We start from the raw sequence: 23,041 nt of genomic DNA, 5'->3' as shown, positions 1-23,041 counted from the left end.
AGGGAGGGGCTGAATTACTTACTTTTAATTAGGTTGTGTGACTTTATTCCACCAGTTGTTCTAGCTGATGAAGTTGCTTCTGTGAAGTGGATGACATTTGACAATATGGTTTTGCTCTCCTTTTTGTACATCTCAGACTTGTTTGAAAGCTGTAAGATGTCACAATAATATTGATAGAGGGCTTTGAGTCATTGTCATCATAGTCTACGGCCACTGACACTGACCAAGCCACATTGACTAATCTGTTCAACATTCCTTGTTGACCCTGCTTTAGAAGTATTGAATAAATAAAAGAATGAAAACAAAAAGGAAGGAAAAAAAGAGCTTTGCTGTAAATGGGATAGAGGAAGGAGATGGGGAAATGGAAAAAGAAATGAATAAAATCCATATGAAAGTTTGATGCATCTGAAGATCTATTCTAGCAGTTAGATTCATGTACGGATTGAAGATTAAGGTGAAATGGAACTTCATTTTTACAGCTGCATTTTATTCCTTTTCAGGTCCAGTTGGGATTGCAGCAGCAGCTGCTATTGCCACAGGAAAAAGGAAAGGCCATCCTCATCAGTTTGAGACAAACCCATCACGGAGGAAACGTCAGCAAACCAGACTTCTCAGGTAGGTATTCATATGCTACGTTGAAAAGTTGAACATTCATTTTTTTTCTTATTCATATCAGCTGTAGATACTTTCTTTTATTGGTTTTAAACAAATTTTTTTTAACAGTTTTGCAAGGTTGCCAGTCTGACCAGTTTGATCATGTTTTTTCTATGGATTCATAGTAGTTGTAGGTTTCTGTATGTGATTTTCTAGTGAGAGTATGATTTTGGCTTGTATTATACACCCATGTTATATAGACTATGATCACAAGCAAAATTGATAACCCCCCCCCCCCCCCTAAAAAAACAACCCACACATCCATTCCAAGAAAATCATTAAATTTGGGGGGGAAAAAATACCCCACAAGAAAAACTACGCACTTTCCATTCCTCTTGTCATGAGTTGCCTGCTACGTTAGATTTGTCAGAGTGACTGCCGACATCTACAAAAACATCTAAAGAAAGTGTCCAGCATTGATCCTGGTTGTAAATGAAAGGGAAGGAAAAAAGCTAATGAACTGGGACGCTAGTTGTAGGAATAAACAAATCATGATACTTTGGTGAGGAAATCATTAATTTTATGTTAACTAATTTCAACAAATTTTCACATTTGGAGCAGACATCAGTGAGCTGAGGCATTGTTCCCAAAACTGATTCTCAAGATGAATTGACCTGGTACTGTGGTAGTGGCACTGGTGAACTTAAAGTTATAACCTGGACAAGGGAAAGTGTGACATTGATTTGTGGGGAAATTCATACACCCGATTGAAACTGAAAGTATAGCAGATGACAATTTGTAAGATAAAAGTTCTTTTAGTTGTCAGTGTATGTAGAATACACAATAATCAGTTGCTCAACTTCAAGTACACATTTTTTTTTTTTAATATGTTGTATTTCTCAAAAGTCTCAAGTCTGCTTGACTATCAGAGAAGTGTGTGTCACTGTAATCTACCTTTTTTTTCTTTTCTTTTTTTAAGCAATAAAAAAAAAAAAAAAGCTCAGTTTTATAAAGGAAGTTAAAGGTCTTCAGAATAAAAATGTGTGACCTATGTTTCATGTGTTGCACATGTCTTAGATAAAATGTTTAATCTGTCCAACTAGAATTTTCTTCATGATATTTTAAAAATTGATATGAATTCTTTGAATAATGTGTTCTAAGTGTATGGTGCACTTTGAATCTTAGCTTACCATCTTCCCTGAGAAACCTGTTTAGTTTGGTTCAGACTTGGTGAAATATTTACTTTGAAAACTTTTAGAATAAAACATTTTTTTAGGTAACATTTAACAGTCTGTCATGAGTATTTTGAAGTATGGTAAGGTGTATTTGGCTTCATATAATGTAGCTTCACATACAAATTTAGCAATCCAGTCATTTCCTCAGCCTTATTTAATATTATTATTACATCTAGGGTTATAAAGTCATTTCTACAGCTAAAAGAAAATCAGAAGGATTTTTCATATATTTCTGTTGTCTTCATGTGGCAGGCCCGTTTGCAGGGAACAATACTTTAGCTGGCTACATGGGGCTGGCTTGTGAAAAGTAGATGTAAATTGTGTAGACTCAGCATTTGATGTTAATATTCTTTGTGATATAATCTTGGTAAAAAAAAAGTAAATGGTAGTAGTACTGTTTTGTGTCTAACAGTAGGAATATAATAGAGATATGTTTGAAGCTTGTGTGAGAGCATTCATGAGAAAATGCATAGACGACATAGTTGATTTTATCATTACCTGTGAGACATTGTTAAATGGAAATAGAGAAATGTTTACCAGATGTATCCTGTATTACACCATGCTGGTTTATGATATTAAATGTTTACAGTAAAATTACACTTTCTGGGAGGTTTTTCAACATAGACTGAAATGGTTTCTGTGTATATTTTATTCAAAGGAGGAGGACTTTTCTTCATCTCATCTATCCCTTGACCCGTGGGTGGGTCGTTGGGGCACCATGGATGACTGCCTGGTCAGCTCGCGCCACCTGCCTCGGTCCTCAGCGGCCCTTTGAGTTGTGGCAAATGGCAGGCCCGTCCACTCTTTGATGTTGTCCTCCCACCGCTTTCTCTGTCTGCCTCTCTTCCTCCTTCCTTGTACAGTACCCTGCAGGATGGTCTTGGCTAGGCCGTCTGATCGTGTGACGTGTCCATACCAGCGGAGCTTGCGTTCCTTCACTGTGGTTAGCAGGTCTTTGAATGGGCCAATGGCGTTTTGGACTCTTCTTTTCACTTCCTCATTTGTGATGTGGTCTTTGTATGTAATGTTCAGGATCTTGCGGAAGCATCTCATTTCCAGGGCCTGGATTCTTCTCTGGAGTTCTGCAGTGAGGGTCCAGGATTCGCAAGCATATAGAAATATTGAGAAGATGAGGGAGCGCATTAGTCTGATTTTGGACGAGAGGGAGATCTTTTTGTCCTTCCATATAGTCTTCAATCGACTCAGTGCGGCAGTAGTCTGCGCGATTCTGGACAGGACCTCTGGTTTCGAACCCTCGTCTGACACAATGGCACCCAAGTATTTGAAGGAGGAGACTTCTTCCAGTTTTTCACCGTTTACGTGCAAGTTGGACGTTACGCCTTGGCTGTTGTTGGTCATAACCTTGGTCTTCTCGGCACTGATCTCCATGCCGTAGGCTGATGATGTCTTGTCAAGTTTGTGCACGAGTTCTTGGAGTTCTTTCTCTTCTCCTGCCAGGCCATCAATGTCATCGGCAAAGTGCAGGTTGGTGATGACTCTGCCTCCAATGCTGACAGTTCCCACATGATCTTCCAGGGCGTCAGTCATGATCCTTTCAAGAAAGAGGTTGAAGAGAGTGGGAGAGAGTAGACAGCCCTGTCTGACTCCGACCGTGGTTCTAAACCAGTTACCCGTGCTACCATTGAAGAGGACTGCACTGGTTGCTCTTTCGTATAGGTTCTGTATGGCTTGGATGATGTCTTCACTGAAGTTGAATTTGTGCATGGTGGCACATAAGGCAGCGTGCCATACCCTGTCAAACGCCTTCTTGAAGTCAAAAACACAAATGTTACTGTGACAAAGACGTTTAGACCATTGTCATAATCATATTGACAATATCACCAAAAGTATTGCCCCCCCCCCCTTCCCCCCACCCACCCCCAGCACACTCCCCCCACTTTTTCTTTAAAAAGAAAATATGAGAGAAGTCTTGTTGTGTAACGACTGTTAGCTTTTCATCACCTAGATACAGCCTATTTCAAAGCAAGTCTGGCACAAATGATCCAAGATAGCAAAAGTAGATCTGATGACATTGATATTTTGTTTTCCCCACAGAAAATTGAAGAGTACAATAGATGAGTACACAACACGGGTGGGGCAGCAGGCGGTTGTGTTGTGTTGCACACCTGGCAGACCCAACAACCAGTCCAGTTCCACTTTCAAGGTTTTTGGCTCTCAGCCACTCGAGACTGTGGTGAGTATTGCTACATTCTTAAAGATTATATTATTATTCTTATTGTTGTTGTTGTTATATTCTTCTATCATTATAGCTATGACTTTACTTCAGATTTAGATTTTTTTTGCAAGCAATATTTCTGGCTGAGGGACACTGAAAACTAGTTTTTAATGATTGTTTCTGTTTTAACAACCAGCAAAGAATGTGCTTTTAAAAAACAAAAAAAAATTCTCAGTTGATATTTCAGGCTAAGAAAAAATGTCTGGAAAATGGGTATCAAGAGAAGAATAATAGAAATCAGGAAAGAAAACTAGAAAAGTGGGTTAATCTGGCACATGGAGCAGTAGACACTTTCACCACATAGTTCTTTGGAAGTGCATTAGTGTGTTCAGTTGATAGTGATCATTTTACAGTGATAGTTACACAACTTACTGCATGTGAAGTTCATATTGATGATAGTGACATCTGATCGCCCTTGAATACTGACTTAATTTTTTTTCTTTTTGTTAGAAGTTAATAATTGATAGTTAGGTCAGAGGATCACTATTATTCTTGTTAATTTGAACAAAAAAAAGAGAAGAAAACCAGTGTGAATATAATTGTGTTAGCTTGCATAAATCAGTTCAGAATACAGATTGTTTGTTTCACTTTCAGATACGAAGCTGTCGACAAGGAATCATGCAGGAGTTGGAAACGTCACTTCAGGAGCAAGCACCTCAGAATCAGGCAGATGCTGCCCACTTACATGAACTTCCTGCCCTTGTGATTGATGGCATTCCTACTCCCATTGACAAAATGACTCAAGTATGTGGTGGTGTGCATGTGCGTGTGTGAGTGTGTGGATGGGGAGGGACATGTGGGTGCATTACAGACTTTGAAAACTGAAAGTTAGTGGTGACTGTTCTGTGTGTGTGTGTTTGTGTGTCTGTGTGTGTGTCTGTGTGTGTGTGAATATGAATCGGATCTGCTGATCTGTTTTTATGTGTGTGTCCTTCTACACTGTAAAAAGTGCAAGAAGTTGCAAATGAGGCCAGGAAATTGCTCAGTATGGACTGATATTCTGAAGTAAGGCCAACAGGCTAAGACCTGAAGAGTTGTTTTTGTTTTGTTGTTGATGTTACAGGTGAGATATATTCCATTTCAACTATTACAGTTGTGATGATATGGGCATGCATTTTTAAAGAAAAAGGTTGTGTGTGTCTGTTTGTCTGTGTCTGTGTGCATTTAACATTTTGATTAGCTGTTTAAGTGTTATCTATGTCAGTTACCTGTTACAGTGTCATTGAATTATATTTACAGGTGTACTAAATTATGCATAATTGAAAAAAAAGATCAGTTGTGGATGAGTTCATAAAAATGATATAGGGTAAGAAAAACTTACCTGGATAACAGCTTGTTTTGGTCTTTTTATTATAAAATAGGTTTTAAACCAAATATCATTGTCTGATGTCACAAGTATAAAGATTCCTTGTGGTGTTGAATCACTTGGTATTTGCACCTCGTTTTCCTTTTCTCAAATATTCTCACTGCCTTATATCAACACACCAGTGTTGGTTTTTCAGTCTTTCTTGTTCAAGACCTTTATCAGTTTATAAAAAAATGAAATGAAGCTTTTTATTGTTAGTTGATCAAATATAGCTTGGTTCGCACTGCTTCTTGAATATAAGTAATTTTTTGGTGATTGTGCATGCACATTTTCGTGTAGGCTGTCCTGTATCCAGAAGGACAGTGTTGTTTTTAGATTGTCAGGTGAAAGATTTTGTTCTTTCTACTATGTATTCTTATTAATGGTATCTCATTATTTCAGGTTTCAGTTCTCCATTATAGTGTTTGTTTTCTTTTGAATCTCATTGAGTCAGTTTTGTGTTTAACTTGTTATTATTAATTTTTTATGTAGTTGAGCAGTCCTCATATGGCTGCATGGTCATCTGGATGATAAGCAGCAATGTCAAATTCAGTTTACAGTTTCAAAGATATCAAAAGGATTGTGTCTCCTAACTTAAAACAACAACAACAACAACAAAGAGTGAGAGTCTTGTGTTATGTATTGCAGGCTCAGTTAAGAAACTTCATACCAGAGATGCTGAAATACTCAACGGGACGCAGCAAACCAGGCTGGGGCAAGACAGAATGTCGACCTCCGTGGTGGCCAGGCGATCTGCCTTGGGCCAATGTGCGCAGTGACGCTCGAACTGAAGAAGACAAAAAACGGGTGAGTTGTTCCCAGCTTTTGTCATGTAAAGCATTACATTTAGGAGGGTGTGTGTGTTTTTGGGATGGGGGTGGGGATTGTTGGGGAGGTGGGGTTTAGGAGGAATGGTATTAATTATAGTTTGAATTTACAAACTCCTCATATTTATGTCTTGCCAAGTATTAAAGAAGTAAAAGTAAGCATAAATGGGAACAATGTCTCTGAAGTAAAAGAATAAAGAGCAACAGTACTTCAAAATCTTTCTACGTTACTTTCCACTGATTTCAGCAGTGCAGAAATTCTCAGGACAGTATGAATACTAGTGGTGAGAATGTCACAAAGCAGGCGGTGTTGTTTGGCATGACACTTTAAGTGCACATTGTGGCTCACTTTGGCGATGGCAGTGATCAGTAAACCAGTGATAAATATTGCTGCTAAGAAAAGGAAAATAATCTCACTCAAAATGTTCTTGGATTTTTTGTTTTGTTTTTAACTTACATTCGTTATAATCCATATAATTATGTAATACTGAACAGTCATAGCAATTGCATTTTAGCCCATGCCCTTCGAATAATAATTCCATCATTCATATTGTCTTTATACAATTACAGCCCAATTTACGATTAAACAATACCAAAAAATAACTTCCATCGTTCACACTGTCTTTATATGATTACAGCCTGGTTCAAGATAAAACAGTATCAAAAAGTTTAAATTTCTAAGTAACAGTTTTAACTCTTTTCTACTTCAATGACCAGGTCATACTTGTTTTTCCTGAACTTTACTTTTTGTGGTTGATACAGTAGGTATTGCTTACCACTATACCTGCTCTCTCATCCTAGAATCCAAGGGATAACTTTGCATGGAATGTAGGCTACCTTTATCATTACCTAAAATGTACCGTTGGAGTCTGCAGCCTCTGCTTTGTACCAGTGAGTGTTTAAGAGACAGCATCCTCAGCCTTCTGTAATAGACATTTATTTTTAGATAAAGATAAGTAAAAAAATAACTGAATAAAAATATTATTTTTTGGTGTATCATAATGTATGTTGTATGTGTTTTATGTGTCAGTGTCTTGTGTCATTTTGAAGTTTATAGGGGGGTTGGGGGGGGGGGGGGGGGGAGGAAGTTGAACAAAAAAAAAAAAAAAAAAAAAAAGGACACAGATTGAGGAAAATAAATCGAAAGCTCGTTTTTCTAATGAACATGTATCTCTCACTTTTTTCCCGCCCTGCAGGTATCGTGGACGGAAGCGCTGCGCACAATTGTGAAAAACTGTTACAAGCACCACGGTCGGGAAGACCTGTTACATGTGTTCAGTGATGAAGCCACAGTGGCCACCCAGCAGCCAGCTCCCCACTTCAACGGCACTGTGGTTCAGACAATCACCAACCCTGATGGCACTGTGTCCATCATCCACATTGACACTGGCTCGCACGCAGCTAACAATAACATCATCACTTTGGCTGATGGAAGTCACGCAACCGTTGTGCAGACCGTTAGTCCGCCGCAGCAGGTCAGTTTTGGAGTGTGTGTGTGTATGTGTGTCAGTCCACCCACCAGTTTTTATTAAGTCTTCAGTTTAGACATTCATTCCTTTTCTACATATATTTCCGTATAATACATTAACAGAAACTTACCATAATCACTTTTGTTTACATTAACAGAAACTCACTGTAATTGCTTTTGTTTATTTTCCAAGTTTTATAAGTCTGTCTTTGTTTTACATGAACTTGTCAAGATTGTCATACAAAGATTCTGCTGCAGTTGTTATTGTTACAGCATTTATTACTAATGTAAATGAACAAATGGACAGAGATGCCAACTTTTACAATTTCACTGTGTTTTGTTGTGCTCAATCACAGTTTGTTTCGACGTTATGCCAGCGTCAAAATTGTTCCAACAAGTTCATTTTTGACAACGTAACATGGTCACATGCTTTCCTGTTGTAACATTACCCAGACGCTCTAGACCTATTGATCATGAGGGCAGTGCAGTCAGATAAGCTGAACATAGTCCTCCATGTTCCTGGAGTAGGCAGGAAGGATAGCCACATCGATGCAGAACTGAGGAACTTAACCCTCGAGGTGTTGGACCGAGACTATTCATGTGACAGATGGACTCATGTCTACACAGATGGTTCTGCTGAGAGTGCTGTAAAAATTGGTGACTGGGGTCTTTTCATTAGATTCCCGGATAGCAGCCGTGTCACAAAGTTGTCCAAAAACTAAGTGCGGAGGCTTGTGCACTGCTTCATGCAGCACAGACTCTGAATTCCAGAGATCTGCCTATGCACATAGTCAAACTGATGGACTGCAAATCAGTGCTGCAGAGTCTCCTTGCAGGAAAAGAAAGCCAGATCCTGCGAGACATCAAGCAGGCACAGGGACATTGAACCAGAGGACAGCGCTGATCCTCCAGTGGATCCCATCGCACTGTGGAGTTAGCGGAAATGAGGAGGCTGACAGGCTCTCAAAGGTGGGCAGCAAAATGGAACAGACTGTCCACCCTATAAAGAAGTATGAGCAATCCTGAAGAGCCAGTTTAAGGAGCAGTGGAGAAACAAACATTAACTCACTCAGTACGGCCAGTCCTCTCTTCTCCTCTACACAGACCCCTCGGATGTCCAGTGGGTGTCTGAATGACCCAACATTTAGCTTCCGTCGTCAGAATTGTGGTATTCTTTGTCAACATTCACCTCTTCAGTATAAGAGCTTTCCGCTTGCACTATTTTGATGATGGTAATTGGGGTTAAACGCTGTTAACGTCGTCTCTTTTGCCGTTTGTATGGAAAGAGTTAAGCTGGATTGGAGGAGGATGCTCTCTGGACTTTAAACAGAGCACAGCAAGTAGTCCTCTTCCGACTGAGAACTGGACATTATAGGCTCCTTTCACACCTGTAGAGACTGAGACTGTTCCCTACTGATGAATGCCCATGCGGCATGGGTTCACAGGCACCAGAGCACTTGCTAGAGTTCTGCCTAACTTTTGGTGCACTGGGGAGGGAAACCTGGCTCTGTGTGGTGGAACTCCAAGAGAAGCTCTGGGGGCCACCTAATGCACCTCGGAGGACAGCGGACTTCGCGCTGCAGACTGGATTGACCATCTGACAGCATGACCTGGGGAATGCAGAAGAAGAAGCAGCAGCTATGGAGTGCAAGGAAGAATCAAGCGGCTCCAAACAAAAAAAGTCAGCCATAGATTCTGTGAGAAACAAGACGAATAAAGACCAGGGAAGCGACACAGTGCCATAGATGTATCAGCTGCAAAGAAGCAGTGGTGGGAATAGAAGTTTCACCAAATGTACACTGAAAAATATCCATGCATCACTCCATTTTGTGGAACTCACATGCTCATTGTACGTTGTGCAAGTTCAACATTAACAATTACAAACAGCCTCCAGTAAGCAGTTATACCGTGTTGCAGTAGACCCAAGTGTTTGCATGCCTTGTGGATAAAACATACATTTGCTGATGTGGCTTTGAGTCCAAGTATTCCAAGCAAATTCAAAATGTTCCTACCAAATTTCCTGATTGTTCCTGCAAACACTTGACAGAGGTTGGCATCTCTGGACAAAACACCCAAAAAGGGATAAAGATGTGAGTAAAGTTAGTAAAATAGTTAATGTATTGTATTGTATTATTTTTTAAATTTCTGACAACATATATTTCTCACTTATACTAGTTATAGTGTGATGGCTGTGAAAATGAAAATCAAACTTGTTGACTCTTGATTTTAGTTGAAAGCATTTTGTACACTTTAACTTAAGGCCAGACATTTCTGGGCTGACTTTTCAGTGGCCAAGTTCACAGTTTCTTTTTCAAATTTCTCATTGTTGATTTGAGCTATGACTGGGTAACTGTTGCCCTTTTGTTGACTGAAGTTGAATATGTGTGAAATACAAAATTTTGTAGTGTATAAGTTTTGAATGACAGTCAGAATTAAGCTATCATTTCACGTAGTCTGTTACTTGATTTGTCTACAAGTACAGCTAAATCACTTTTGTTTCTGAATTGTGATAAAATGTGGAGGAAGGTGCACTTTTCCATTCTAACACTTCCTTTGCTCCCTAAAGGAGAAAAGAGATGGGTTTAGCCAGGCCAGAATGTTGTTTCCATTTCCTTGAAATTGAATCCTTGGAGCACATTCTTTTGTTTGTAGACAAGTGTCCGTTGAGTTTAAAGAACGTTGAAACTGGTGTGCTGTGAAATCAAGACATATTCCTCATTTTATATGCTTCATCATTGATGTGATGATGATGATGATTATATACTCTCACTCTTATTTCATGTGCTAGTGTGTTTTGACTTTGTAAACAAAAAGTTGTGGAATTGACATGCTGTAAAGTAGACGTGTTCTTGGTTTTAGATGCTTCATGGCCATCATCATCATCATCATCATCATATCTTCATCATCATCATCATTCTTGGACCTTTTTCCTGTTTCAATTCATGTCATGTGTATGCATGTGTGTAGGGAGTGATGGTGGATGGATGGGCATGTCAATCCAACAATATGGTCAGTGCTGTTTGATTTTGTTTTAGTGATAACAGTATTAAAATGAGTGAGCTATAATTTTATTTTTATTTTTAAGTAACCACCTACTTTGAAATGACAGCCCATTTTTTAGGTGACAACTGATTTTTCTTTTCACTTTTCTGACCTGTAGCTTCCTGCCCAGTAAAATGATACTTTGCTTCATTGGTATTAAAAAAAAGAAAAAAGAAAAGAAGCAATAACAAAGAAATGCCCAAACAACAGCCCAAAGTCCAAATGAAACTTGTCACTCCGAATGATAGAATGAGCACATTAGCAGATGCTTTCCTGTGTACATTTAACTACTTTGTTCTTTGAGTGTTTTTTTTTTCTTTCGTCTTCTGCAGAAGAGAAATAATGTTGCAAGTTTGTATGTCATGTGTATGCATGTGTGTAGGGAGTGATGGTGGATGGATGGGCATGTCAATCCAACAATATGGTCAGTGCTGTTTGATTTTGTTTTAGTGATAACAGTATTAAAGTGAGTGAGCTATAATTTTATTTTTATTTTTAAGTAACCACCTGCTTTGAAATGACAGCCCATTTTTTAGGTGACAACTGATTTTTCTTTTCACTTTTCTGACCTGTAGCTTCCTGCCCAGTAAAATGATACTTTGCTTCATTGGTATTAAAAAAAAGAAAAAAGAAAAGAAGCAATAACAAAGAAATGCCCAAACAACAGCCCAAAGTCCAAATGAAACTTGTCACTCCGAATGATAGAATGAGCACATTAGCAGATGCTTTCCTGTGTACATTTAACTACTTTGTTCTTTGAGTGTTTTTTTTTTCTTTCGTCTTCTGCAGAAGAGAAATAATGTTGCAAGTTTGTATGAGAATGCAGTTGCAAATGAACTTAAGGATTTAGTATTTATATTTTTGATTATTATTGTTATTATGTGTGTGTGTGAGAGAGAGAGAGAGATTCTCCTCCCTCCACCCAACCCATCCCCTTTTTCCTTTTTTTCCCCTGTTTTGTCATATTTCCCTCATTCTTTTTTTCTTTTTTCTTTCTTTTCTAACTCCCTTTTTCTAATTACTCAGTTTTGAAGACTGTAGGTCTGGTCTGTATATAATATGTTTATTCTTCACTGAAGATGAAAAGACTGGCTGTCTAGGTGATAATTTTACAATGATAACAGGACAGGCTGTTAATTTGCAAAGAAGACATTTCGCATGCATGCATGTTCACACACACACACACATACACACACACACTGTCTTTTTTTTTTTTTTTCCCGTCATCTGCACCGTTTCAGGGGCATTACTCCCACACTGCTCATTCTGAGTCCCCCATATCAGCCACACCCGGGTTTGTCCGTCACAGCCCCAGCGTTGGCAGTCCACAGGGAACCATCGATGTTAAGTCGCAGGCCACACACCAGAGGAGACCCTGCACTGCTGCCGAGTCGGTGGTGTTCAGTGGTGCCTGTTCTGATTTAACATACTTAGGATGCCATCTACTAAGCCCCCTACTAATGACAATAATGGTTTAGTTGAGGAGCCAGACTTAGTGAATGTCCCCTCCAGAGTAGTGACTGCCACCATGTCCCTCCAACAACAACCACCCATGAATCTGCCGACACTGAAGACATTGACAGGACTCTCCCCAAGCACAGAAGTGGAGGTGTTTCGAAACTGAGGTCACAATGACAGCAGGGCATGAAAGGCCACAGACTTTAGGACTTTTTCTTGTTTTTATATTGATGATGATGAAGGAGAAGGAGGATGACCATGATGGTGACAATGTTACTGTGGAGGTCCATTTTGGTTTGGGACTACGTGACAAGGCTGTACTCTGTGCTTCCTGTCATAATGATATCCCGGCATCAACCAGGCCTGAGAGATACAAACACTTGTAATGTTGGTCAGGTAATTAGAGCAACACACTCAAAGACGCATCCGTGAAGTGGATGATACTCGACTGTGTGGTCCCAGTCTCCCCATTTAAGCCCATAGCACACTCAATTGTGGGTAAGAGCCAGCCGCAGGCCGAAAAACCCACCTCTGCTGGGATTCGAACCCACATCCTCCCAGTCGTCAGTTGGCGACAGGAACCACTTCGCCACGGCAGCTGGTCACACTCTGTCTTTTAGTTCCAGGCAATAATGAAGAGAATGAATGAATAAATGAAATCAGAGGAAAAGCACTGAAACAGTGAAAGCAGCGGGTTTTTTTTTTTTTTTTTTTTTTTTGGTTGGCACATAATGACATTTTAACCCCTCTGATCACCTCCACCATGCTAGGTCTTCTTCTGTCCCTTTCCCCTGTATCTCCTTTCTCTCTCCACTTTTCTCTTCACCCCCTTCACCTTCTTTCAGTTTCCCAAGTTGAGAATTTGATTATTCACTCCGTGGACCCAGGTGATGGGGAGCATGATTCTTCTGAACATAAAATTATTTTGTGGGCACTTTACTCATGTACTTTTGAAGCTGTGATTGTGTGCTTATTTTAATTTGACCAGATCTTGTTTCAGAAGAGAGGGTTATATAATTATGAATTCACTTGTGTGTCATCAGTCTTCAGTATTGTATCAGTGAGTGCTATGTACTATAGAATGTAACCTTTCCTGTTGAGGCTGCTGTTGATACACAGTGATAGTGGGTATTAATATTTTTTAAAAGAAAAAAAGAAAGAAAATTATTATATGGTTGACCTTTGCCTGATGGAAGTTCACATGCATTGACCTGGTTTGGTTGCTGTTGACAGAATGAGGCCACACAAGCTGTGCAGACGTTAGCAGATGTGGCCGCCAGTCAGCAGGAAGGGGCTATGGCGGTCACTCCCGTATCTGTGGAGATGGCTGATGGGACGGCCACTGTCACCGCTTTGAATGGGGCCACTATCGGTCAGAATGCACAGATCATCCTCACAGGGGACGGTTCCTTAGGGGGTTTATCAGGTAAGGCTTTCTTTGTTTGTGGTGGTTGGCAATATCCACATTTTTTCCCATACACTTTTCTGTTTATGACACAGAAAAAGTTGCAGATTGGTTAATAACATTGTAATATATATGCTACATTTCTTCCTCTCCAGTTTTCGACTGGCCTTCTCTACGTCTCTTGACAGGGGAAGAAATGTAGACACTAGTATATATATTACAATGTAGAATGTTATTTAAACAAATTTACAATTTTTCCGTCAAAGGAATGAAACAGAATGGAAAGAACACGGGAAGAAATGTGGATATTGCCTGGTGGTTTTGTTCACCTGTCGAATGTGATACCTATTTAACAGTCAGTCTAGATCCCTCGTTTAAATATCCTGTCCAAGCTCTTAAATAGTGAAAAGTTGTGTGTGATTGTGTCCCTTACTCCATGTGTAGACATCACTGGTAGTAGTGAGAATTAAGAAAGATACTGAAAATCATTCTTTATCATGGACCATTTGCATGTTGCATCGTATGTTGCTACTTGCTCGGTTCCATCAAATTACAGCTGCCAAGATTCATTAGCTTTGTCTTCTGTATTTGCCTTCAGCATATTTTTTTTCAGGGAATTTCCCCCTCATCCTTCAGATGACTTTTATTCCTTAATTCTCAGATGTCTGTAAAACTTCTTAAAAATAAAATTTTATTTTGATGTGTGATTTTATGAGGGTAGTGCAGACCTCCCAACGGGTTACTCCATTTTTGGCAGAATTTATCATTGTTTTTACATTTGATTTCCTGTCTTGCTCTTGCTTAAAAAAAAAAAAAAATCCTTCTCTTGCCAAAGAAAAGATGAAAGAAAAAAAGTGTTAGCGATTGTTAAGTGCACACAGCTGCTGTATATACAGCCATTTGAGAGTTCAGGTAGCAAACTTCCCACTTCACTTCTGCCACCATCATGTGTAAGTGTGTGTCAGACGCAGGTTGCCCTGAAACTGGAAAAAAGAAAAGGAGTGATGAGAAGTTACTGGATGTGATACTGAAAACACTCCTTGCAACTTCCAGATATTCCTCTCTGATGTTGAGACAATTCTTATCCAGTCTGTTCAGGGTTTGGCAGCTCTGGATGTTTGTTGAACCTTGCAACATGTGTCAGAATAAAGTATAACAGATGTGACTGACATTATGCATAGAACCCATCTTTATACATAGTAGTATTCCAGGTACATATAATTATGTATGTTATTTTGACTGATAAACCTTTTGGCTGCACATGCCTGTTGGATTATAACAACTTGACTTTCTTTTTTCCCTTGGGAATTCTTTTAAATTATTTGCAAGTTGTTTGCATGAAGCCTCCTGTATTTGTTGCATTTAAAATCAGAGAATTGTTAGGTATCAGTAGGATGAAGCAAGGTAAGGTCAGCTGATACGGATGTTTTTCTTTTCTGAAAAAATGAATTTAATGTGCCAAATGACTTTCACTTACAGAGTTCAAAATGATTACCACTTTTCACTGACATATTGTAGTTTAGATTTGTTTGATAGAGGATGAAGGGACAAACTGAAATGTCTGATGATTTGGAAACTGTTGCAGGAATTGTGACCATCCCAGCGTCCATGTACCAGTCTGTGTCATCAATAGGGCAAGTTACCACTGACCAGAATGCAGGAGCAGCCAACGCCATCCAAGTGGCCATGGCTCCAGGGTTTCTCAAGACAGAAGTGCCAGATGCCACACAGGCCATAGAAGTTACTTCCATTGATCAGCAAGTGGTGGGGCAGACATGAGCATTAGGGGCTTCCTAGGCATGACAATTTTTTTCTTTATTTTGCCATTTAATATTAGAAAAACATTTCACCTGCAGACCCGGCCGTGAATTGTGCCATTGTGACTTTCCAGTTTCATCGCTTGGCTTTCTTCAGCTGGAACAAGGCAGGTTTAGGGTCTGGTCTTGAGAGTCTAACTTGGCAGATGTCAGGGGTTGTATTGCCAATTTCTTTGGTGATGTGCTTCAGTGTATGTTTTATCAGTCTGCAGAGATGCCAACTATTTCGCTGTATTTCATTTCACTCGATCGCAGTTTGTTCCAACGTTACGCCAACGTCAAAATTGTCCTGAGGAGTTCATTTTCGACTTCATAACATGGTCACATGCTTTCCTGTTGTAACATTACCCAGACACTCTGGACCTGTTGATCATGAGGCCAGGGCAGTCACTTCTAACCTTGGTCTTACGTGATGATGCTCAGCTAATTGCGTGTGTGTTTACATTGAAACAGCATTGAGTGGACCAATCAGCTTAATTGTTTGCCCTAACAAGCGATAACTTGGCTAAATCAAGATGCATCTTGGTCAAACAGCGTTTCCGCCTGGTGGATTAAGCTGTGGAGTGAAAGGAAGGGACAAGCGGCTGGAAACAGAAGTCGGCCATGGATTCCGATTGTGAGAAACCAGACGAACAAAGACCAGGGAAGCGACACAGTGTCACAGATGTGTCAGCTGTAAAGAAGCAGTGGCAGGAACAGCAGTTTTGCCAAACGTACACTGAAAAATATGTTCCTACCAAATTTCCTGATTGTTTCTACAAACACTCAGCAGGGGTTGGCATCTCTGAGTCTGTAATCTTTGATGCCTCCATGAGATTGAGGCTGTTTTTTTGTTTTTGTTTTTTTATATCGTGTAGATGTTATAGTTGGTTTCTTTGGAGATGATGCAAAACCAGAGAAGGTGCTGAAGAGAAGCTCCTCAACATTTGCCCAGCAGCATTCAGTTTGACACATGCCCTGAACCACCCTCATCCTTTGCTGAAGGAAGTCCAGCAATGAGACTGAAGACAGTCTGCATCATGTGCTTTGTGGGTGGAATGTTTTTCATATGTTTGGACTTTGTTCCTTTGGTGATATTGGATCTGGGTAATCTCATTTTGGACTGTATGTGAGGATTTTGTATTGTGAACTTGTGTGGGGTGGTAGGGGTCTGTTGAGAGGGCATGGGTGACTAGGGAATTGAGTCACATCAACCCATGGTATCTGTGTGCGCGTGTGCCTTTTAAAACACCAGATTACTCAGTTGTTAACTGATGGTGAGTTACAAGAGTTTTCAGTTGTAGGATAACTTTGCCTTGTGTTCACATAAAATAAGATTTTATGGTGTCAGGATGGCTGTTTTTATATAACGTGTTGTCCATTTCAAGGTGAATCTTTACCAGTTTTGACAAATGCATTTGGCTTTAAGAAGTTCATTGCTCATTACCTTGTTTCAAGTTATACAATGTGATATGAGCTTGTATCTTGTGATACGGGCTCATGAAGTACAAACAGATTTGCAAATCTAACCAGATATTTCTCTCTTTTTTTTTTCAATGTGGATTGAAGTTGGCATTTGTTCTTCAACACCCCAGGCTATGATTTAAGGAAGAAACAAAAGTGAAATTTTGAAAGCTTTGGCAAAGATAGGAATTTTTTACAGGTCGGTTTCACATCTACTAAAGCTAAATTATTTAGCTCACGAATTGAAGTTCAGTAATATGAAAAGTCAGTAAACAGTGAGTACCTGCAATTATTACCATAAAATTTGGACTATTGAGCCCATTACTTATACAAGTTGCATTCACTGAATTTAAAAAAACTACTGGAATTTAAACACTCACAGGCGGCACTGGTGTATAAGGCACAAATGTTGCACAAAAAACCAAGTGCAAAACATAAAATTAATCATAAAAAGTGAGAAACTCGACAGCCACACAAACTTGTCAGATGCGTGCAAAGCGCAACTTCAGTTACAAATTCAGTGACAAAGCAACACAAAAATATAAAAATACAACTACATCAAAGATACACACTAACACACACACTAACAATTAGTGGTAGTCACATGTATTCATTCATCGTTGTCATTTCCACTGAAGCCACTGAAAGCTTCGTCTTCAGTGTTGGAATTGAACAACAGAATTCATTCACTCCAAGTTCATAGGCAGTAGCTCGGTTTTCCTTTTCAATAGCCAGATCAATCACCTTCAATTTGAAAGCTGCATCTTAAGCATTGCGTCATTCTTTTGGCCTGATGGAAGTTGTCTGAACAAGGGTGATCAACTGAATGTTTCATGTGTGTAAAGGTGATGTGTAAATTTAGAGGAAAAAGCGTAAACAGTTATCAGTAGCACACTTGCAGTGAGTTTTTAGTTCACGAAGAGTCAAAACCAGTTTTGAAACAGAATGTGAATCTAAAAATAGACTGGAGACTGACGGCAACAACTTAATTTGACCTGAACGCATCATTGGAAAACCCACATAGGGAAAAATCAATAAACAAGCTGCACCATTATTTCAGTAGCAGGGGTCAAGGTTTGGGGGAAAAATTGCGACTCATAGAACAAATTTTATGGTACATTAACTTGTGTGATAACAGGTAACCTTTTTCTGTTAACTGATGTATGACTAAAATAAAGAACTGTTTCCATGAGGAATTTATGTTCCAGGCAGTCTGAAGATTGTATGATTACATTTCATTGTATAGTGATAAGTTTTCATAGCTATTATAGCTACTAAAAAAAAAATGAAGATTGGATCCAGCTCACCTGGTCTTTTGTGGGTTAAAAGAACTCGTAAAGTATTCCACACCGTTTCTTGAGATACATGACTTTTTTCACTTGGTTTGAAGAACCATGAAGCATAAGAACAAAAATTATATTGTGGCTGTGAAAAATGGGCCTTTCTTGAATTATTTTCTCGTAGTCTTTAAGTATTTTTGATGTTGGTGGCACCTTTGTCCTCCCCTTTCCCCCACCCTCATGGAGGAAGAGAAATGATGTTATCTGAAACATGATTCAAACTTTCTTTTTTTTTTAATAACTCAGAATCACTCAGATGTACATATTTTGTAACTGCTCTTGAAATAAAGAGTGAATCAAAAACATTGTTTATTTATAAATCAGCTCCAAATTATTCAGAGTGCTAAATTTAAACCGCCAAAAGACCACTGCAGATTTATAGTTAAAACATTTTTTCTCAGTACATGGAATAGCGAATGGGGGGTACAATTTCTCAAGTTTGGTGACTGAATCCGTTAAAAAGACCTGTTTTAAATTTTATTGTAACAGCGCAGGGAGATAAAAGTTTTTGATTGTTTGAATCCCTGCAAAACACTGACAGGAAAACTAGAAGATGTAAATGCCTGCAACACACACACACGCACGCACGCACACAAAAGAGCTGTACCCATGATTAACAGTTTATTCTGGCTCCACCTCTCCACATGACTACAGCTGTATAAATAAGTTGCACCAATCTTGCTTCTACAGCTGACATAACAATGAACACAACTCTTAGTTTAAAATGATGCATGATATCACGTGCCGTTTTGTAATAACTAACCTTTTGAGATATTCTTTCCATTATTGTGTGTGCTTCCAGATGCATGCATAAAAAAAATCTAAGATCATTAGAAAGAATAATTAAAAAGAAAAACACACACACACATAAAATCTTAACTTTATGTACAGCTGTGATCATGTACAGCTGTGTTTAAATGTGGTTGCATCAGATATACTGCCAAATTTTAAGACGACCCAAAATTGCAATTAACAAAGAAATACAATCTCACAAAGCTTCATGCAACAACACAAGAGGGAAAAAAATTACAAGAAAAAGTTTAACTTTTGCTATAAAAGTCCATGTGGCATGTGATATGCATTTAGTATCAACAGGTTTGCTAACACTGTTTTGTGTGTGGGTGAAGGAGCAAAGAGAACAACCATTTGAACTAAAGTATTTTCTAATTACCATTTCACTGCTTCGTCCTCACTAATAACAAAATAAAAAAATACTTCTTCCAGCTTAATCTTCCTTTCATATTTTAGAATAACACTCTGGTTATACAAAGTATATGTGTATATATACAGTCACACTTAGATGTAAAGATGGGGTGAGATACTAACTGAATTAGAAAAGGAAAAAAAAGTAAAGAAGAAAGTTAACCTTCATGGCTCTCATCACATAATGCAAGGATCAACTGACTGGAAATTTGTTTATGGGTTTCACATGATTTTGAGTATCTCATTTTGAAGTCTCCCATGCTAAATAGTCTATAAAACATTGGTGAGACCAAGCGGGGACTATATTTTTTTTCACACAAAAAGATAGTGGTGGGGACATGGATCCAGATTTACTGCTATTACACAACAAAAGACCTACTTGCTACCTCTCATTTCAAGCAGTCAAACAAAGCCAAGAAACTGAGTGCATAGTTCGTAAAGTCTGACACGATCCTAGCCAATCCAGTGCATGTATGTGATGACAACGTAATCATAACAATAATGTTGGTATCCACAATATCAAAATAATTCAGTTTGAGAAGTGCCATAGATTGCACAGGTTACAAAACTGACCAGACACCTCTGGTCTCGATGCAACAAGACGATCCTCAACTCAAATGAATGATAAGCAATCGGCATGAGAGTTGAAAGACAAGCTGCACAAACAACTTACCAGCAAAGAAACGGGTGAATGGGAAAATTTCTGAATTTTAAGATGTCCACTTACTCAAGGGAATTTCTTAAAAGTGGTGACACAGGCTCAAAAGCAATTTACTTGACACCCGAACCAACACGACAACAAAACCATCAGAAAAAAAACAACAGATTACCAATTTTCTCCCTTCATTAGTTCATATGCTTAGCTGAGAGGTGAAGATTCAACTACAAAACCAAACTTCACATGCCTAGCTGAAAGGTGAAGAATTTTACGTATTCAACTACAAAACCAAGCCCACAAGGAAATGAAGGTAAAAACATTCTATCAGAAGAAGGCATAAAAATGCAGGTTGTTTTAAAACTCGACCTAAAAAAAATCCATGATACACATACCTCCCATTTTATCAAAATGTGTATTTCCCCGTGCTTGTTGCAATTTGAATAAAACAACCACATGTACCCGAAAGATACTGACACAGTGGTTATGGAAAACTTCTGGTATCTGTGAGCAGGGCAGAGTTTTCTACAACTGTCATGGATGGACAAAAGTAGGGGGAAGGGTTTTTCTCTCCCTCCCCCCTTTTCTACCACACACCACTAAAATGTGGCAGAGGAATCGAAACTTGGCAGCTGAAGACTTCACTGATCAGTCGTCTTGTTGCAACTGATTTTGACATCCACAGTTAACTACATGAACAGGACAGTAAAACTTGAAACTGGAGGAAAAAAAGGAAGTATAAAGAATGAAAACATACCCACAACCACAACTCCTGTCTATATACACATGCCATTAACTACGAACTGTACAAAGTCCTCTCTACAGTTGAAAAAAGGAAAAAAGAGAAAACGACACAAATGAGGTACATGTGAGGTCCATTTCTATGAAGAATACATGAAGAAAAGATGACACATCAAAATAGAAAAAAAGAAAAGTCTGCAAAGATCATAAGTATGCCAACACACTTCTAAAGAAATGACAATTTTGCAGGTCTCAGTTCAATCGCCCAAGCACCGGCATGCTATTAAACTAAAAGGTCTTGATGATGGAGTCCATGATAACCAGTGATATTAATTCTGAAAGCAACAATGATGACTTTAGCTGCCTACACTAGTCTGTTTGTGTTGGGAACAATGAGACATTCAAAAAAAAAAAATGAAGCACAACCTCCTCACTAATGAAGTTGTTCACCTCCCAAAAGGAGATCTGTCACATCTCAGACATCATCCTACAGTTTGATTTTTCAACATCTTCCTATGTGAAAATGGTTTGAGCTCTTTGTGACTGCTGAATAGTTAGCTGACTTAAGAATTTCATGCATCTTTCCCATAGTTTGGAAGCCCAAACATTTTTTGGGAATTGAGCACGCAACCGTTGATATGAACAGCACATGTCACAGGACCAGCAAGGTCTTTTCTGCTAGTTGGAAAATAGAGGAAGAAAAAATGTTTATTGCCAATTTATGTAAGAGTTTACTTTTTGTTGTTGTTGGCTTAGGAAATAGGCTGATGGACAAAAACACTTGAAGTTTGGCTGGATGACCTAATGTATCACCATCAGAAAAGTTACCCTGACAAGTCGGGCAATCTCTATCACCAACTTCCAACAATATAGAGATGCAAATAGAAATCATTTCACTCTCTTCTGCTGTTTTGCAGGTGACTTAAAAATGATGATCACATTTCTTGCACAACAATAAAATAAAACAACCTCACTTTTAAGCTGTCCATTCACAATTTCTTGCAGTTTGTAGAATGCTCAATGAACTAAGGGAGGAGAAAAAAAAAAGATGACATACTCTCCCCCCAAAAACCCTCTGAGCTGAAAGAGACATCAGCTGATGACGAAACAGTCCCCTAGAAAAAATGATGTTTTTTCTTTATGTTTGCATGAGGACTCCAAATGTGTATCCATCCTAACCATAGTTTGAGCTGACTGAAAGGGCCACCTTTAGAACAGGTGGCAGGTGTGGGCCAGGCAGGAAGAATGGGGGTGCTTGCTGTTGGCTAACCTCATCTGGCTAAATGATACTGCAGCATCATGATGATGATGAAAACACAGAACTGAAACTTGGAACTGTACACACACAGTAAACTAATCATGTGACGCACAATATGAACAATCATTTTGCACAGATGATGTTAACACATGTATAGATTGCTGAATGACAATCTGAAAGCTATATATTCGTTCAGGTAACAGATCCCCCACCCACAGAGCTCGTTCATGCCATGACCAACATGACACAACTCTCAAACAATCGATCAATATTGAAATCAGCAACATTTATAGTTTTCACTCCTGAACTGCATTAGAGTTTGAAACATTCAGTAACATTTTAAATCAGCAAAATGTTTTCATTTCATTCCTGAACTGAACCATCAGTTCCTGTGCAGGGGAAAATAAATTTGGTTCCTGGTTACAAGAAACTACAGAGAAAAATTAAACGAACGGGGGGAAAATCATTTCTTGCTGCAACAGAAGTCACAGCAACATAACAACCTTTAGTAGTTGTTTTTGAACAAAAACAAACCAACCAAAAAGAAGCAACAAAAACAAAACCCAACCACCTTTGTGCTTGATTCTGTGGGGGAAAGTAATTTTTAGGAAGGACTGAAAGATGCGTGCACTGGCGATGGCAGCCAAGTTGGCTAAAAGAGACAAAAATGGCGGAGGGTGAGAGAATGGACATTAAAAATGACTTTTTTCCCCATCTCTTTCAAAACCACAAACAATACTGTCCCATATAGTTCAGCAAGAAATTTTGGTGGGAGTCAGGGAAGGAGGGAGGGTGGAAGAAACGAAGACTGTGAGGGGGAGTGGTACAGCGATGGTTGATCTACACTGTCGACAAGCGCTTCATCTTGAACTTGGAATGCTGGGTAGAGAAGGACCAGGCAAGAGCAACCATGTGTTTCCTCCCCTTGACAGACAACTCTGGAGGCTTGTGAGGACAGCTAAGTGTACTAGTAT

At 39.0% G+C, this 23,041-nt stretch overlaps 2 protein-coding genes across 7 annotated transcripts in view; one reads left to right on the top strand and one right to left on the bottom strand.

The window, feature by feature from the left end:
* The window catches only part of LOC143284512 (DNA-binding protein P3A2-like), a 22,642-nt gene extending 3,072 nt beyond the window's left edge, over positions 1-19,570 (top strand). For 4 of the 6 annotated variants that reach the window (XM_076591216.1, XM_076591215.1, XM_076591218.1 and 1 more), the window contains exons 3-10: positions 501-615; positions 3,885-4,023; positions 4,660-4,809; positions 6,059-6,217; positions 7,434-7,712; positions 11,130-11,171; positions 13,439-13,631; positions 15,196-19,570. In XM_076591216.1, coding sequence (XP_076447331.1) covers positions 501-615; positions 3,885-4,023; positions 4,660-4,809; positions 6,059-6,217; positions 7,434-7,712; positions 11,130-11,171; positions 13,439-13,631; positions 15,196-15,389 — 1,271 coding nt within the window. In that variant the 3' untranslated portion in view covers positions 15,390-19,570. Of the gene's footprint in view, positions 1-500; positions 616-3,884; positions 4,024-4,659; positions 4,810-6,058; positions 6,218-7,433; positions 7,713-10,672; positions 10,715-11,129; positions 11,172-13,438; positions 13,632-15,195 lie in introns of all 6 variants that reach the window. The other 2 variants (XM_076591219.1, XM_076591222.1) reach the window with 2 other exon arrangements.
* LOC143284963 (adenosylhomocysteinase-like 1) overlaps positions 18,819-23,041 on the bottom strand; it is a 35,023-nt gene continuing 30,800 nt past the window's right edge. The window contains exon 14 of the mRNA XM_076592125.1: positions 18,819-23,041. Coding sequence (XP_076448240.1) covers positions 23,035-23,041 — 7 coding nt within the window. The 3' untranslated portion in view covers positions 18,819-23,034.

This window comes from Babylonia areolata, chromosome 8 (assembly GCF_041734735.1).
Source record: "Babylonia areolata isolate BAREFJ2019XMU chromosome 8, ASM4173473v1, whole genome shotgun sequence".
NCBI classification, from domain to species: domain Eukaryota; kingdom Metazoa; phylum Mollusca; class Gastropoda; order Neogastropoda; family Buccinidae; genus Babylonia; species Babylonia areolata.
This window is presented reverse-complemented; position numbering and strand designations above follow the sequence as displayed.